This window comes from Vicia villosa, linkage group LG3, assembly GCF_029867415.1.
Source record: "Vicia villosa cultivar HV-30 ecotype Madison, WI linkage group LG3, Vvil1.0, whole genome shotgun sequence".
NCBI lineage: Eukaryota > Viridiplantae > Streptophyta > Magnoliopsida > Fabales > Fabaceae > Vicia > Vicia villosa.
In genome coordinates this window covers 27,020,961-27,038,096 of record NC_081182.1, presented here as the reverse complement: position 1 = coordinate 27,038,096, position 17,136 = coordinate 27,020,961, and the positions used below count along the sequence as shown (strand labels likewise).

The 17,136-nt window shown below is 32.1% G+C and overlaps 1 protein-coding gene across 1 annotated transcript; it reads right to left on the bottom strand.

The window, feature by feature from the left end:
- Nucleotides 1-15,894: 15,894 nt before the first annotated feature.
- On the bottom strand, nucleotides 15,895-16,711 carry LOC131655241 (17.1 kDa class II heat shock protein). The gene has a single exon (XM_058925132.1). The coding sequence runs from the start codon at nucleotides 16,554-16,556 to the stop codon at nucleotides 16,083-16,085; it is 474 nt and encodes a 157-aa protein (XP_058781115.1). The 5' UTR covers nucleotides 16,557-16,711; the 3' UTR covers nucleotides 15,895-16,082.
- Nucleotides 16,712-17,136: the final 425 nt, after the last annotated feature.

The window sequence follows — 17,136 nt, the reverse complement described above, 5'->3', positions numbered from 1 at the left end:
ACTACTTTTTCTCACTCAAAATAAACAACTATAGAACGGCAGTGATATTAACCAATCCCTGTGGATACGATATATTACCGAAAATATTTACCCACAAATACTTTCAACAACCACACAATTTGGAATGCAACCACGGCGATGATATGCTTCTGGATTATCGAGTGGCAGCAATCTGATAGGGTCAAGTTGCAATTTGAATTCCATCAAGAAATACTAGGCAAACCACATTGTCTTAAAGAACACCATGATATGACAATGAAAGAATCATGGAAAACACCATATACTCAATTGTACCGGAGAGAGCAAAAGAAATGGAGACACGTGGCCAGGCATTGCTTGACTGGAACTATGGTTGACCCACAATCTACGCCAACTCAAGATTATATGGATTGGTATAGATCATTACCATATGTGTACCCTTTTGGAGATCAATGGATTGTTGATCCACGGACTCAAGATTCATCATCGCAACTGCCACCTAGCCAACAACAAACATTCACCAACCTACCAAGCCATAACACATTTAACCAACAACAAACTCAACCATCCGCACAACCCTCCTCGTCAAATATATACGACCAACCATCCTAATATCAAACTCAATACACCCCATCACAACAACCAAATTACCCTTTCCAAACACCACAACAACCAATACAATTCATGTATGAACAACCACAAGAACATTACCTTCGTCCACCCCTACAATACACTCCAATCTCTAATCCCAACTTCAATCAATCCTACCAAACTCAACAGCCATCAACCTTAAATTTCTCCGACTGTTACGTCACAACGGTAGACTCCATTAATCCCACCTCAATAACACAACAATCAACCATCTTTTCAACAAATATGGATTTCGTAAATTTCAACCCTTTTGAACTTTTTCCAGACGAGGTCCCTATTTGTGATACATCTTCATTTCCGCAAACTTCTACCCCCTCCTGAGTCTACTGCAAGAGATCAACAACTCCGTCGAAGTTTACAGACACATATACCTACAATGTGTTATATCGGAAGTCTCATGTTCCAACAACCACAAGATCATAATCGTCGCAGACAAAATTAGTGTTTTTTCATCGCATTATCATGGTGTAATATTATTAAATATAAATTAATAAAATAATTTTTCACTATTAAATTATAATTATGTTGTTTTTGTTATTAAATATAAATTAATAAAATAATTTTATGCATTATAATTATATTGTTATTAAATATAAATTAATAAAATAATTTTATGTATTAAATAATTTTATTGTAAGAATATATAATTTAAAAATTTATTTTTTAATTTTTTAATAATTTAAGTAATTGAATTATAATTATTTAATAATTACTTAAAATAAAAAATATTTAAAAACATTAAATAAATCAGAATAACAAAAAACAAAAAATAAAAAATAAAATAAGGGTGCCCTCCGTTGCAAACGGCGGCCTTATGAAGGGCTCTGCACTCCCTCCGTTGCAAACGGCGGTCACCTTCTGAAAAGTACAAAAAAGATTGCATTTTGGGACTTAAATTTGAGGGGGGGAGGGGTGGCATTTTGAGAATTTTTTTTGGTGGGGGTGGCAGTACGGTAAGAATTCCAAAAAGAGAAACGAACAATATTCACTCTCCCTAAATTTTTTAAAATGATATTATAGTGAATTAGTGATTTTACTTTCAGTCAAAGAAGAATCTTTGAATTATTGCTATTGATAAAGTCAACGGTCACACTCACATAAATGCACTGCATGCTCATGATGTTTGATGGGTCTTTTGCTTTTATATAAGAGCCGGAAATATACTTCAAGTTTACATCAGAAATTTATTTTTCGATTTTGCTTAAGTGCAATTTAAAAAAGGTGCAAAAATATATTTTCAGTTTATGAGGGCAATTTCGAAATTGCAAAGGGTCTTTCTTTTAAACATGGGGTGAAACAAGAAATTCTCAATATTTACGACCATGTCGTGATTATTAAGTCATTGAGGTCCAGGTAAAGAGGAGAGTCAAAAAGAGAAAAATCTATCCTCCAATTTTTTTTTATTTAAAAAATGCCTTTGATACTATTTATCCTTAAAAAAATATATCTGTTCAATTTTTTTTATTATTGGTGAAGGGTGAAAAATGAAATTTTCGATAAGAAAAATAATTTTTTTTGTACCAAATAGTGCTTTTATACCAGACATTTTTTAAGTTTGAGAAATTTTTCGGTTGGGATTTACTCGAATTTTCAAATTTTCGGGGCGATTACAAAATATTTGGAGCATACCGAAAATACCCAAAATTTCTGGGACGATTCATACAATTTCAAATTTCAAATTTTCGAAATACTGATAATTTTCTAGTAACTTGAAATTTCTGGTATGTCTGCAAATGAAATTTTGTATTTGTGCGGTCCAGAACCGATAGCATCTTCTACCGACTCATGTATAGATTATAAGAAGTTCTTCACCATAGATACAATATGTTTCGAATTGAAATAATGTAGTTTTAGTTGTTTTCCGTCATTTATGAAATTGATATCGTTTAATAATTATACGTTGCAATTGACAGATTTTTAACTCCCGATTAGAAGTTTTAGCATGGGCACAATCTACTAGTAAATAACATGGTATCGTTGATGTTACTGTTCATTCTGATTCTGCTAATGGAACACGAGGGAGGAAGGTTAAATTAATCATGGGTTGTGAAAAAGAGGAAATTATAAAAGAAGAAATGCATCCAAAATCACAAATTCCTCTGAAGGCATTTATAGTATAAAGGTTAAATATCTGTTTAGGCTGAGAACTATTCCAAGTGGCTCCGATTGGAAGGTGATAGTTAGATGCGGGATGTACAATCATAGGGTAGATAATGATTTTGAAGACCACAATATATTGAGTCGTTAGATCATGAAAGAAAGTTTGTGAATGACATGACGAAGTACAATATGGCTCCTAGATACATAATTGCTGCTTTGAAAGACAAAGATCCAGAAAACCTCACGAGTATTACCCAAGTGTATAAAGCTAGATCAACATACATGATAGGCAAGAAAGGTACATTGAAAGAAATGCAAATGCTATTGAGCCTTATTCACAAAGATCTTCTCAATCTCCTTAAGCCATGCTCGTGCTTTGTCAAGTTCATCCTCTCCTTCAAAGATAGGTGATCTGTTCCTCTAAAATTTCTCCAAAGCACGGAACTCATCCTCCTCTCCGTTACAAGCATTCACATTCGGAACTTGCCCAATAACACCAGCGAATATCGTCAATTCCTCGACAATAGCATCACCATTCCTTCCAGCAACCATCGTCTAGACAACCAACAATCCAGATCAAACAAATAGTACCAAATGTTCCACAAACACAAATCGAATACAAAAGGAAAATAAACATATTAATAACCTGGCCAACTGGCCGACCATGCTCTGATACCACTAATGTAACACCTTCTAAACCCCACGAAAAATATATTTCATAATCAGAGTAAATTAGCATGCATGTCGTCACATGTATTACAAAAACCAAAACCAAACTATAATACACCTGGTTATATTCATAACACACATTTAAACTCATGTCTCATATGTACATCACAGTGGAATAATTTAAACATTTCAAAATGATACCAATCACATAATCTCATAATATAAGTTTATGCATAAAAGCATATGCACCAAGGCCAAATATCACATGATCTCATATACACTGAAATATAAAGAGCGTATATCAACATCTCTAAAAACAACATGAATTGAACGTTCCCCAATATTAAATTACTAGAGCATGACTCACTACCTAGAAATGTGATAAACAAAGGAATAGCTCCAGACTAAATCCTGGCAAGCAAGCACCTCTACTCCTCAGTACTTGAGCGATGTCGTACAAAACATCATTTCAATAGAGGGTGAGAACTCATATCATTATAGAAATATATAACAATAAAAAATTCATAACAACATACATCCATATAATTCATCACACTTCATATAATCAAGTATTCAACACTTTTAAATACAATTCACATAATTTGCATGTTTACATATACAACATAGCTCATCGATTCAATATAACAAGGTAACAAAATTACAATTATCACCAAAGTACAATTCACACCAATACCACATAAACACACCAAAACACATTTCACATCGACACATGTGACTCCAATGTGACTCAATGCAATATGCATGTGATACCAATTGTTATCCTCAGCGGTATCACCGCGTCCATCCCTCAGATAAATAACCACCAAAAAGCTCATACTTTAAGCTTTAAAACTAATCCTCTAGGTTTGGGACAAGTAACTAGTTTCCACGAAACTCACGAACATCGCCTCTTTCCCACCAAATGAATGCATGTGCAAATACCGACAAATCATATGCAATTAAGACCATCTCCAAATCTTAATTATACAAGCATATATCACACCATTCATCATATATGAATTACCTAACATTTGCACAAACATAAATATAACATGTTTTCAGTCACACAAGAAACATATTCATATCACTCATCAATTCCACACATCAATGTTAATCTCAATCCATCGTAATTCACAACATATATATTCACCAAATTCAAGTATCATGCTCCTACAAAGAATTGCCTCAAAAGGCATCCAAACATTTTCAAAAAATTCACCATAATTCATGATAAATCAATAGCATACATGATCCAGTTTAGTTTCTAAAAATATAAAATTTTGTATTGCAGACCGCGTTAAGCGCCCCTAACCGCGCTAATTTTGTATTTCAGACAAATTTGGTTTCATATGATTTTTCACTCCAAAATCCATCCAAACATCCAAAGATCAAATATCATGAGATAAAAGCATTCTAACATGTATTCATCATATAGTATCCATTTCTAACCTCAAAACACATTTCAATCATCAATTTCATGCATTTCAAATCAAAACCTAACATGTTAAAACCTAGAATTTCTCCCAAATCCTACACATGTTACTACCCATTAGTCATGCATCATATACTCATAATAAGATGAAAACCCACCTTACCTTAGATGAAGCTTTAACCTAGGGTTGTCTCTTCTCCTTTCTTCTCCCTTTCTCTTTTTTTCCTTTCCTTTTCATCTTTTCTTTACTTCTCTCTCTAACTTTCTATTTTTCTCTTGTTTTAGTTAAACTCTTACTGGAAATTTCTCTTAATGGGCTTACTAAGCCTTAACCCCACCTTTTCTCTTCCTAACACACTATTAGGCTCAATTACTAAATTTTATCATTTCACACCCAATCATCCAAAACACATGTATCACATATGTTCACAAAACACACAATTAATTAATTACTATATCACATAATAATTAATAAAAATAAACAATTAATAAATAACTAATAAATAAAAATTGGGGTGTTACACTACCTACCGCTTCTGTGGGTTAATATCCTTTCCAACTTGATTTTGATTAATACCAAATAAAGGCTATGAAAGAGATCACTAGCACAATAAATGCTAGGATGATAAAGAAGTACATAAATACCAGTATAGTTTTAGATACAATCATCATTACTGCAAGAAAAAAAATGATACGAAGAGAATTGTATAAACCTGAAAATGTCTTCGATTACATCCTTGCCATCTCACCCAAGTGCTCTTGGGTAATAACTTCTATATCTTTCCCCCACTAATTATTGTGTTTCTAACTATTATTCAATTTACTCCTCTTTTCTAAACTTTTCTCTCTTTTCATTCTTCCATCGTAGGGGTGATTTTTGGCCATTTTTGGCTAGAAATCACCCCTCAACACCGTTTTTTTTCTTCTATTTTTATTTAAGTTAGTGGTTATCCATATAGATTTGCTTATTCTCTGGTGTGTTTTTAAGTTTTCATCGTCTTGTGCGGTGTTTGTTGGTTTTCTCGTCTTAGTACGGTGTTTGTTGGTTTTCCCGTCTTAGTACGGTGTTTGTTGATTCAGATTGAAACATTTACTTCAAATCATTGCAGATTTGAGGAAGAGTTGGGCGTCGATGTTGCAGATCCAAAAGTATGAATATTTTGGTGACTTTTATTTTGTCATATTTGTATGCACTTTCATGTTGCCGTTGTATGCTATTAACCTAGGTGCTGCAAGATTGTTTGCAGATTCACCTTTTTCATTTTTTAGCGATCTTGAATTTTTAATGATTGATACATTTTTCAATTTGAATGAATGAATATCTTTTTAGTAAAAAAAACATATGAAATGTAATATATATATATATATATATATATATATATATATATATATATATATATATATATATATATATATATATATATATATATATATATATATATATATATTGAATTAGACTATATGAGCCTAAAACATAAATAAAATTCTATTATTTACTTTATAAAAGTAAGTTATTTTTTATTTAGAATATTGGAAAAATAAATTAACATCATAATTTTTTTTTAATAAAAAACAATGCTGTTTTTTAAGACACACTACTTCGAAAAAATAAATAAATTTCATACAATGCATTTAATTTTCTTCATTTAATGCAAAATAGATAATATAATTATTAATGTATGCTCAATTAAATGGTCATTCATTAAAAATATTAAATAATTAATGCAAAAATAATTTTAAAATAAAGATATTAAATGCATTTAGATTTATTGACATTTGGTTATATTAAAGGCTAAAAACTTTAAAAGACTTTTGAATATAAATAAAGATATAGGAAGTACTTCCTCCATTCTTTATTATAAACAAAATTCCACTTTTTAGATATATTGAATAATTAATGTATTTAGACTACATATAATCCTAACACATTAATAATTCAATGTATCTAAAAAAATGAAATTTTTCTTATAATAAAGAATAGAAAGAGTACTCATTTTTAAAGAAATAGAGATACAACTTTAGAAAGAGCATATGAGATAAGTTCTCGACCCATTCATAACTACAAGAATATAAGTATATATATTAGTATTATTAAATTTCAGCACTAAAAAAAGCACTAAAAAAATAGAATGGAAATCAAATGTATTCCCAATTTTTTTCCAGTCAATTTTTCAAATCATTCGCATCATCTTCCTACAAAAGTAAATTGATGTTAGTAGTTGCATAATAATAAAATAAAGATACCTTCTACATGGAAATTTTTGTTAAGCACAAAGTGGGAATGGATAATAGATATATTTCTTTTCATTTTGATTAAATCGGATTATATTGCGATGAAGTTATGAAACAGTGTATTTGTGGACAACTATATACATCTAACAATTTTCAAATACCTTGATTTTATCCTGTCAAATAAAAATTTAATCAAAATAGGAAAAAAAAATTAATTCGTGTAATCGACATTTAACCCTCTTATCTCATTTTTACCATCATTTATTCTCTCGGTTAAACAATTTTCACTCAATGAATGAATATCTTGGATATGGAGAAGACAAAACATCTCACAATTGCCTACTTATTGAATGCATATTAAATTATCGAGTAAGGACCCACTCCATTTCTTAAAAAGAAATGAAAGGTCCATTACTATAGTTTTGTGTGCATAAAATTAAATAAATAATAAATATGTGTCACATATCTTAGAAATACGTGTAATATACACAAAACTATAGTAATTAAAAAAAATGGAGTTTAAAAAATGGAGTGAATCCTTACTATAAATTATCATTAATATATTCATTATAGGTACAAATAAAAAATATAATAACCAAGCATTTGGACTCTAGTAGTAAATAGCTCCTGCTAAGGACTCAATCCTTTTATGGGTCGTGGGTCTTTTAGAAATATCTCCACCACCCCCTATAATATCTAATTTCAATAAAAATGGGAAGAAACCAGTAAGGAGCGTACATTAGTGGTCAGGGCCGGTCCTGACTTTTTAGAAGTTCGGGGCTAATAATAAAAATGAACCCCTATTAAAAAATATTGAACAACTAACTTTAAAATTGATGATATAATAATTTAAATCTAATAATTTCATTCACAATCCATTTAATTATAAAAGTTAACTAAAAATAGTATTAGCTTTCTATTAATTTTATAATAGAAATAAAATTAAACAATATATATATATATATATATATATATATATATATATATATATATATATATATATATATATATATATATATTTCTGTATTTCTATGTAAAAATAATAATACATCAAACCATTCTTCATCATGGAACGATGGAATCATGTTTCTACTTTAATGATAAAATTGTTATATATTTTTAATTTCAAAAAATATTTAACAATTAAAGTTGCCCAGTGGGATGGAGATCCAGATAAAAATATTACACAAGCCTCGCATCAAAGGATCGAACATTCAACCTTAAAGATAAAGTGAGACTTGTGAAGCAACAATGCAATTGTTTCAACAAATATATATATATATATATATATATATATATATATATATATATATATATATATATATATATATATATATATATATATATATAACAACATTTATCATATTACTAAGTCCACCATCCAAATTTTTGAGGCCCTACTTTTTTTATGCCTGAACTATGGGATTGATTGTCCTGATCCAGGGTGGGCCCTGTTAATGGGTGATTATCGTTTATTATTTTGTATTAAAAAAACACAATTAGTAATTGTAGTATAAGAATTTAACTATAAAACAAAAAAAAAATCATTATTCATTAATTTAGTGATTTTTGAGGCCCTATTTTTTTTAGGCCTGAACTATGGGATTGATTGCCCTGATCCAGGGTCGGTCCTATTAATGGGTGATTATCGTTTATTATTTTGTATTAAAAAAACACAATTAGTAATTGTAGTATAAGAATTTAACTATAAAACAAAAAAAAAATCATTATTCATTAATTTAGTGATTCAATTATGCCGACCACCTATGTATAATGCAGAATTCATTTTCATTTTTAGTAATACAAAAATTATAACCAAAATAAAAACTATGTTGAAGTCAAAGGTAGTTATAGATATTCAATCTAACAGTACATGTCATGTGGTGTTATTGTATTAGAATTTCTGTATGCAACCGACAAAGAAACCAACGATAAGCGGACACTAACCCAACATCCAACACACTTTTACCATCACTTTCTCTCATTCTCTCTCTATGAAATGCTTCCGAGGATTGTTTGGCACCAACAAAAAAGAATAAAATTTTCTTATAAGAAAAAAAAAAATTTCAATGAGGAAAATAATAAAAACACTAATGCAGTCATGATTAATCAACCAATCATCCTTAAAGATTAAAGGGTAAATAAAAACTTAACAAAATACCGAATGTCCGAAATAGTAGATTCACCAAAGTTTTTACAAGAATAGTTGTTTAACACTAGGGGTGGGAATAGGCCAGGCCGGCCTACAGGGGCCTATAGCCTAGCCTACTTAAGGCCAGGCCAGGCCAGGCCTATTTGATAAAAAGGCCAGGCTTGGGCTTTTTTAAAAGCCTATTTAATAAAATAGGTCAGGCCTAGGCTATTAAAAAAGCCTATAAAGCCTTGTAGGCCGGCCTATATTTTCATATATATTAAAATTAGTCTAAATAGGTTGGCCTATATATGCATATATATTAGAAAAAGTGTTAAATAGATTGGTCTATATATGTATATATATTAGAAAAAAAAATGCTAAATAGGTCGGTCTAAATGTTCATATATATGCGACCTATAAGGCTTCTTAAGTAATATGAATTAATTGAAAATATTAATAAGAAAGAGGCTTTTAAATAGGCTTTCAGGCCAGGCCAGACTTTTAAAAAGGCCAGGTCAGGCTGAAAAAACGAGCCTATAGTAGGCCATAGGCCAGACTCAGGCCTTGTAAGTTTATCATAGGCCAGGCCCAGGCCTTATAAAGCCTAGCCTATCCTAGCCTATTCCCACCCCTATTTAACACATATGAGAACTTTTCTTTGATTTGTTAAGGAAAAGTCTAAAAATTGCAAAAGTCTTTTTTTAGATGAGTAAATGATTTTAACAGAGTTTAAAATGGTATATTTTATTTATTAAATACTTGTATTAAACGTAATGAAAATTAAAATAATTGACTTTTCTAAAAAATAAAAGGTATGTTTTTCTTGAAAATACTTGTATTCAATGCATTGGAAGTTTAAATTATTGATTCATTTAAAGAATATTTTCTATATTTGAAATCCTTAACCAATGCCCCTAAGGCACTCGTTAGCATGACACTATAATTAAAGATAAAGCTAACATGTATCCCAATGACACATGTTAAGAAACTTAAATATAAAAAATTTGTACTAAAAAATGTAATAAACACATTAATTATCAACTTTTAATGAAAACAACGCACAATTTCTAAGAAAAAAATATCTACATTTAACTCTTAACATGTGCCATTAGGACACATGTTAACATTACCTTAAAATTAATTACAGCTCTCTTCATAAAAAACGACACCATTTTATTAATATTTATTTTTAAATGAAATAAACTATATTTTAAAGGTTAAAATGAGAACAAAAATAAACCAACCCAAACTTCTTTATCCCCTATATATAGTAATAGAGTAAGGGAATTTCTTAGTACACCCATACATGGTGAAAAATATCCTTGAAAATCTCAGAATACCTTTCGGATATGCATATCCGAACGCACTCTTTTCACATTTTTAAGATGTTTCGGATATGCTTATCCGAAACACCTTTTTTTCCAAATTTTATAATTTAAACGTGAGAATTAAAATATAAGAGATTTTTTCGCATATGCATAATCGAAAACACCCTAAACCAGTTTCAGATATGCACATGCGAAATATGTGTATGTGTAATAGAAATAAAAAATACGTAGACTAAAATAAAATATCAAAATATAGTAATTATTGTTCTGATAAGTGCAAAATGTAGAAATATTACAACACCAAAAAAAAAAAGTCATAAAATATAGGCTACTACTACTATTGAGTATGCCTAATCCTAACCCCTGCGACCTCCTCTGCCTCCTATACGTCACCGCAAAGGACGCCTCACTGACCTTCCTCTGCACCACCCTCCTGAATGATTCCTCTGTCCAATACCTCCTGCCCAATCAACTGTATCCGCTGACATATTGACAGGAGCTCAGTGACATGGTCATCCTCGGTCTGCTGGTTCTCCAAGAGCTCCTTATGCGTTGGCCTAGGTGGACGCCCAGGAGCATCGGGTGTCAGATATGATGTGACACTTGAAAAACCATGTCACATATCCATCTACACAGTGCTAGCTCTGGGTGGCCAACATCCCCTGATACTCCTCTAACACCAAATGATGCCCCCAGTCTTGAAAGATAGCAGTGAGATCTCGGCGGATAATGGGGTCAAGAGTAACCGTAAAAGGAGATCTCGGTATCATCTACACACGTCCAAACTGTCTCATGCACCACTCTGGCAGATATTTTATTGTTTGACCAACAATTTGAAGTGATCTCTGATTTATCCTATAAATTGGACATGAAAGGGGGTTAAAGCTTTGAAATGAATATTCTAGTTGGCTGAGACTCAGGATTAAGAATGTGATTATCAAAATCTAATATTCCTCTTATATATTTTCTCTGTTCCAAAATAATTGTCACATTTAAAAAAAATTATTTATCTCAAAATATTTGTCACTATTTTAGATTACCAATACAATTTTATTTTTAATTTTCCAATTATACCCTGTAATAAATATTCTTATTTATTATTTTTTTACTTATCATTAATACTAATTTGATTACACCAATACTCCCTCTGTTTTTTATTATAAGTCGTTTTAGACTTTTCACACAGTTTAAGAAAAATAATAATTGTTATATGAAAATAAGAAATTATGAAGGTTTTTACAAAATTATCCTTCATTAATGACATACGGAAGATAAATTTATATAATTGAAAGGAGAGAGAATAATAAATACTTAAGGATATAATAGGAAAAATAGCATTAATTATTCATTGGAATTGTAAAACGACTTATGTTTAAATACAATTTTTTTTCCAAAACGACTTATAATAAAAAACGGAGGGTGTAGTTGATAAGATAAGTTGGTAAAGTTATTATTACCTCTCTTTCATTTATAACTATTTATTAATATGTGTGAAAGTGTCGACTATGACAATTATTTTTGGGATGGAGGAAGTATAATATTTGTCTCTAGACTATTTAAGAAATTGTAAAGAGTTAATTTGAGGGGATAAATATTTAATTACTAATGAATTTTCATTAAATATTATATGAAATGAGTGAAAACATATATTAGTGATGTCAATTAATAAGGTCAAATAAGGAGTACACGAAAAAGTTCAAAATTAGGCTCATTTATAACATAATTTTCTTATTAATTTTACAACTTTTTTTATTTTACAATTTTCTCAAAGCAACTTTAAAATGCAAAGCAGAAAAGAAATAACAACTTAAGAGCAACGTCTTGTCTTCTTGCAATGGATAATTAACAAGTGACACCTTCTGTCGCACCAGGATTCAGCAATAGGCACATGGGGTGGTGAGAAGAAGAAACTTCATCTTCACTCAACTCTTTCCTTCACAGGTTTTGTTCTTCGTGATTTTTCTCTAATAGAAGTTGGACTATTTCTTCAATCTTCAAGTGTTGCTTTTATAGATGCATGAGCTAGGATTTTTTCATTTGTCTTGGATCATGGGCTTGAGAGTAAATCAAATCAGGTCCAAGGTAAAAGCAGCAAAGTTCCCTCCTTTTCTTCTCTTTCGTATATCATGAAAATCATGTATAAACATTAGGGGGAGTGTAGTAGGGAAAATTGCTGCAGCAGAGGAGCAGACAACGCTTGTCCTTTTGTTGCATGGCACACATGTAGTGGGTGTACTACGTACTACCTTTTGTCTTGTAGTGCCTTTGTTCTTATCCATTCAAAACAGTTCTCCTTCCAGTACATATTTCAACTATGTATGTCGCAGGAATCATAGTTTGTTGTTTCTCTTTTCCTCTGAGCTGATTCTAGCCTTTTGCTTTCTTTTTTACTCTTAGATATTGTTCACGACTGTTATATGCCTGAGCTCATCAAAACAAACCTTGTAAAAAGCGACAAACACATAAAACTATAAAAGAGAGCACATATTGCACTCCTTGTAAACTACTCTAAAAACAACAAAATGCAATAAATTGAGCTACTAAATGATAAAACAAAAAAGATATAAATAAGAATTATGACTTGTAATAGCTCAGAAAATGTGGGTTATTTGCACCTCGGCCTCGATCCATTTAGTGAAATAATCCACAACAACAATAAGATATTTGAGTTGTCCCGGTGTCGGGGTGAAGGATCCGAAGATATCCATCCCCTGATGCATAAATATCCATCGTGATGTTTAATATGTTTAGTTCGGTGGCTATGGCATTGAAAACTTCCTCGTGCCACTAACACTGGTCGCATTTTTTTTACGTATTATTGGGTATTCTATATCATGGTCGGCCAATAATACCCCTCTTTAGAACATTCTTAACTAGATCCCTTACCCCCCCAGGTGTTGCCCTCCATTTTCCTCATACTCTTCCAGGGGTGTAATCGACCTTTACTTTCCATAAGCACCTCAACAATGGTGTAGACAAACCCCTTTTATACAAAGTCTCTCTAACCATAGTGTACCCATCTAACTTTCTTTTCCCCATAGTTTCTTTGGATGGATCTGATGGAAGGATTCGAATTCGAGAATCGATATATGTTGAATCGGGGTCATCTAAGAAAGGGGAGCTACGTCATATACAAGTGCTACCATATTAACTTTAAATTCAACACTTGGGATAATTCTAATTTATTGAACGAAATGTTGGTTAATATCGAGACTTCTATTGTTGGATAGCCGGAATAGGACATTGGCTCAGGAGTTTTCCTCATGTGGCACATGGATAATCTTGAATGCTTTATGCCCTGCAAACTTGTCTACATCCAGCTTGAGGTACCAATATAGCAAATGATCCTTTTCTTGGGCTTCTCCCCTTATTTGGGAAACAACCAATCAATTGGTAGTTTGTTTGTAGCATCATGTATTCGGCCCCAATATCCCCCGCGAGCATGGTCTTGGCGAAGACAACCTTATATTCATCTTGGTTGCTGGTGGTTAGAAACTCGAACCTTACAAACACTTCCACAACCAAACCAAAACTATATTCTAAAATCTCACCCGCACCATTTCCCTTGCTATTAGATGAACGATTCTGAAGACTATCTATATACGATATGGTTCTAAGGGCACGAGAGTCATTTTGGCTAGGAATTCAGCGAACAATTGGGTTTTCAAAGATTTCATTTCCTCAAAGGACACTTCAAACTCAGATAACTCAGTGCCCCACTTTGTTAAACACCCGGCCATATCTGGTCGATATATCATATGTTTTAGTGGTAAAACTGTCTGAACCACTATGAAATGTGTGAGGAAAAACTGCCAGAGCTTACAAGATGTTATTATTAAAACCAAGGGTGCCTTATTTATCTTATGGTACTACGTTTCTGCCCTTTCTAAGGCTTTTAAAATGAATTAAACTGGGCTTTAGTTGGTTTGTGATTCTCTAATCAGGACGACACTTACTGCCTCCTCAACGACAACTAAGTTTAGGTACAAGACTTCTCCCAGAATTGTTCACCTGAGTACCGTAGATGTAGCTAAAGTCCTTTTCACGAATTCAAACGCCTCTTCACAATTAACCAACCATTCAAAATCAATCTTTTCCTTCAACATTATATAAAAAGGTAAAGTGTGTTATGCAAACTTTGAAATAAATCTATCGAAGGAAGTCAACATATCGTTTAACCTCTAAACATCCTTCTTCGATGTCAGTGAATTCATTTTGACCACCGCCTCACATTTATTTGAGTTTGTTTCAATTTCCCGCTCAGTCAAATAGAAACCTAAGAATTTGTCGACCCTTACTCCGAAAGTGCATTTCTCTAAGTTGAGACACATATTATATGTTAGACCGTCTTGAACACCCGCTGAAGGTGTTGGGCATGAAGCTCCTCCTGATTAGACTTTACGATCATATAATCCATAATCCATGTACACTTCAAGTTATCCCCTATCTCTTCTTGGAAGATCTTATTCATCATTCTCTCGTAGATAGCACCAGCAATTTTTAACGCAAAAGACATGACATTGAATTGGTAATTGACATGCTCGGTATTGAAAACTTTCTTTATCCGTTTGGGTCCGTACATAGGTATTTAGTTATTTCCCAAATAGACGTCCTTAAATGAGAGCAATTGATATCCGATTGAATTATCTACAAATTTATCAATGTTCGAGAGCGGGTTGGAATCTTTTGGGCAAGGCCTTTTATGATTCGGAGGCGGGTAAGAATCGGGTGCGGGTTAAAATCTTTTGAGCAAGGCCTTTTAAGATTTGTATAATCAACAAACATCCTTTATTTTCTATCAGGACGACGTTGGACAACCACTCTATATATACTTGACTTTGAAAATGAATTTGGGTCTAATAGGCTCCTAATAGTACTAAGAGTGACTTCTACTTTTCTGGGAATTGCGTCCTCCGACATTAAGAGACGTAATGGGCGCTGGCGGCATACTATGTTAGGATCAATATCGACCATCTCATGCTCATGCGAGGTTATAAAGAAGAGATCGGCATTAACGGGTAGGCATTCAATCAGGGAGGATTTTACCTCCAGAGGAAGCGCGTGCTATTTTTATTGAAAGTTAATTGTTATGCAGAATCTAAATTCACACTAGAAATTAATAAGTTCTCACACTTAAATTTTTTGACTTATTAGATTGCTTAATAACTCTCCTTTTGTGGTAAAGCTGATCATGAAACTTCTCAATATCAAATTTGTAAATTATGTGATCCTTCTCAATATCATTTCCAATCAATTGTTAACTTTTTTTCAAACATAAATTTAATTAGATGTCAAAAAAGTGTCACTGAAACATTTTCTTTTATTTAATACTTACGTTTCTAAATTTTACCATGGGCAGCACAACAATGTTACAAACAGAAAAACAAAGCAAGTAATTAAAATTCATTATTTTCATCTTGTTACACATTACTACATCACATGATCATCATGTAGGGGTAACTACGAAAACACAGAAAACCATTGCTACACAAACCAACAAGAGAAACAGAAAAAGCATACATTGCTTCTGATTTGTAAACATGAGATGGAACACCGATCAAGCAATCTTAACCTCAATAGTCTTAGGCTTCTTAGGTTCAGGTGGAGGCAACTTATTAACAGTAACGGTAAGAACACCGTCTTGACAGATAGCAGAGATAGCTTCAACATTCGCATTCTCAGGTAACACGAATTTTCTCATAAACTTACCAACCCTTCTTTCCATCTTCAAATATTTAACACCTTCTTTCTCTTCTTCTCTCTTTCTCTCACCACTTATCAATAGCACATTCTCATCTTCCACCTGTACCTTTATGTCACCTGATTTCAACCCAGGCATGTCCACCACAAACACGTATGAATTTGGATACTCTTTCACGTCCGCGGGAGTTGCAGCCATTGCCTTTGCATCACGAACATATGTTCTTGTTGGAGCGTTTAAGTTCTTGTCGGTTGAGTCGTCTGTGAGGTCCATAATGTGGTGGAGAGTGTTGAAGAGGGGAGAGTCTAAACCCATTAGCCTGAAATCCATTGCTTTTTTTGTGGGGGTAATTTTGTGTTCGTTGAAAGTTTTGTTTTAAGATTGTTTTGGATGGAATGAGAGTGGAGAATGTTTGGTATTTCAAAGGGTGGTAGGAAGATTATGGGAGGTTCCAGAGAAAACAGAGAGTATCGGAAATTCTAGGACTTTCGATCTTAGAACTCAATTTTTCTAGTAAGTTCCAAAACAAGGAGAAATAGAGAATATTGGGCCTTTGAGGCCCAGGTAAATAATAAAGCCCAAAAAGTGTGGAATCTACTAGCTTAATGTCGTATATTTCTAAAATGTCTTTATAAATTATCTTAATTAAAAAATTTGGATAAATTTATTTTTTTATTGCGATCGCATTAAATATTTGAAACAATAAATAAACAATTTGAAACTAAAATGCATTTTAAAATTTTGTAAATCTTAGTGATATATTCACCTTTAAACATGTGTTTTAAATATTAATGAATATCTATCAGTAATGATTAGTTAGAGTTCCCTCAAGTGCATATAGCAAGAGACTTGGTATATTGAGATTTGATGACATTCGTAAATAAATTTTCATTCTTGAAGTATTTATTGA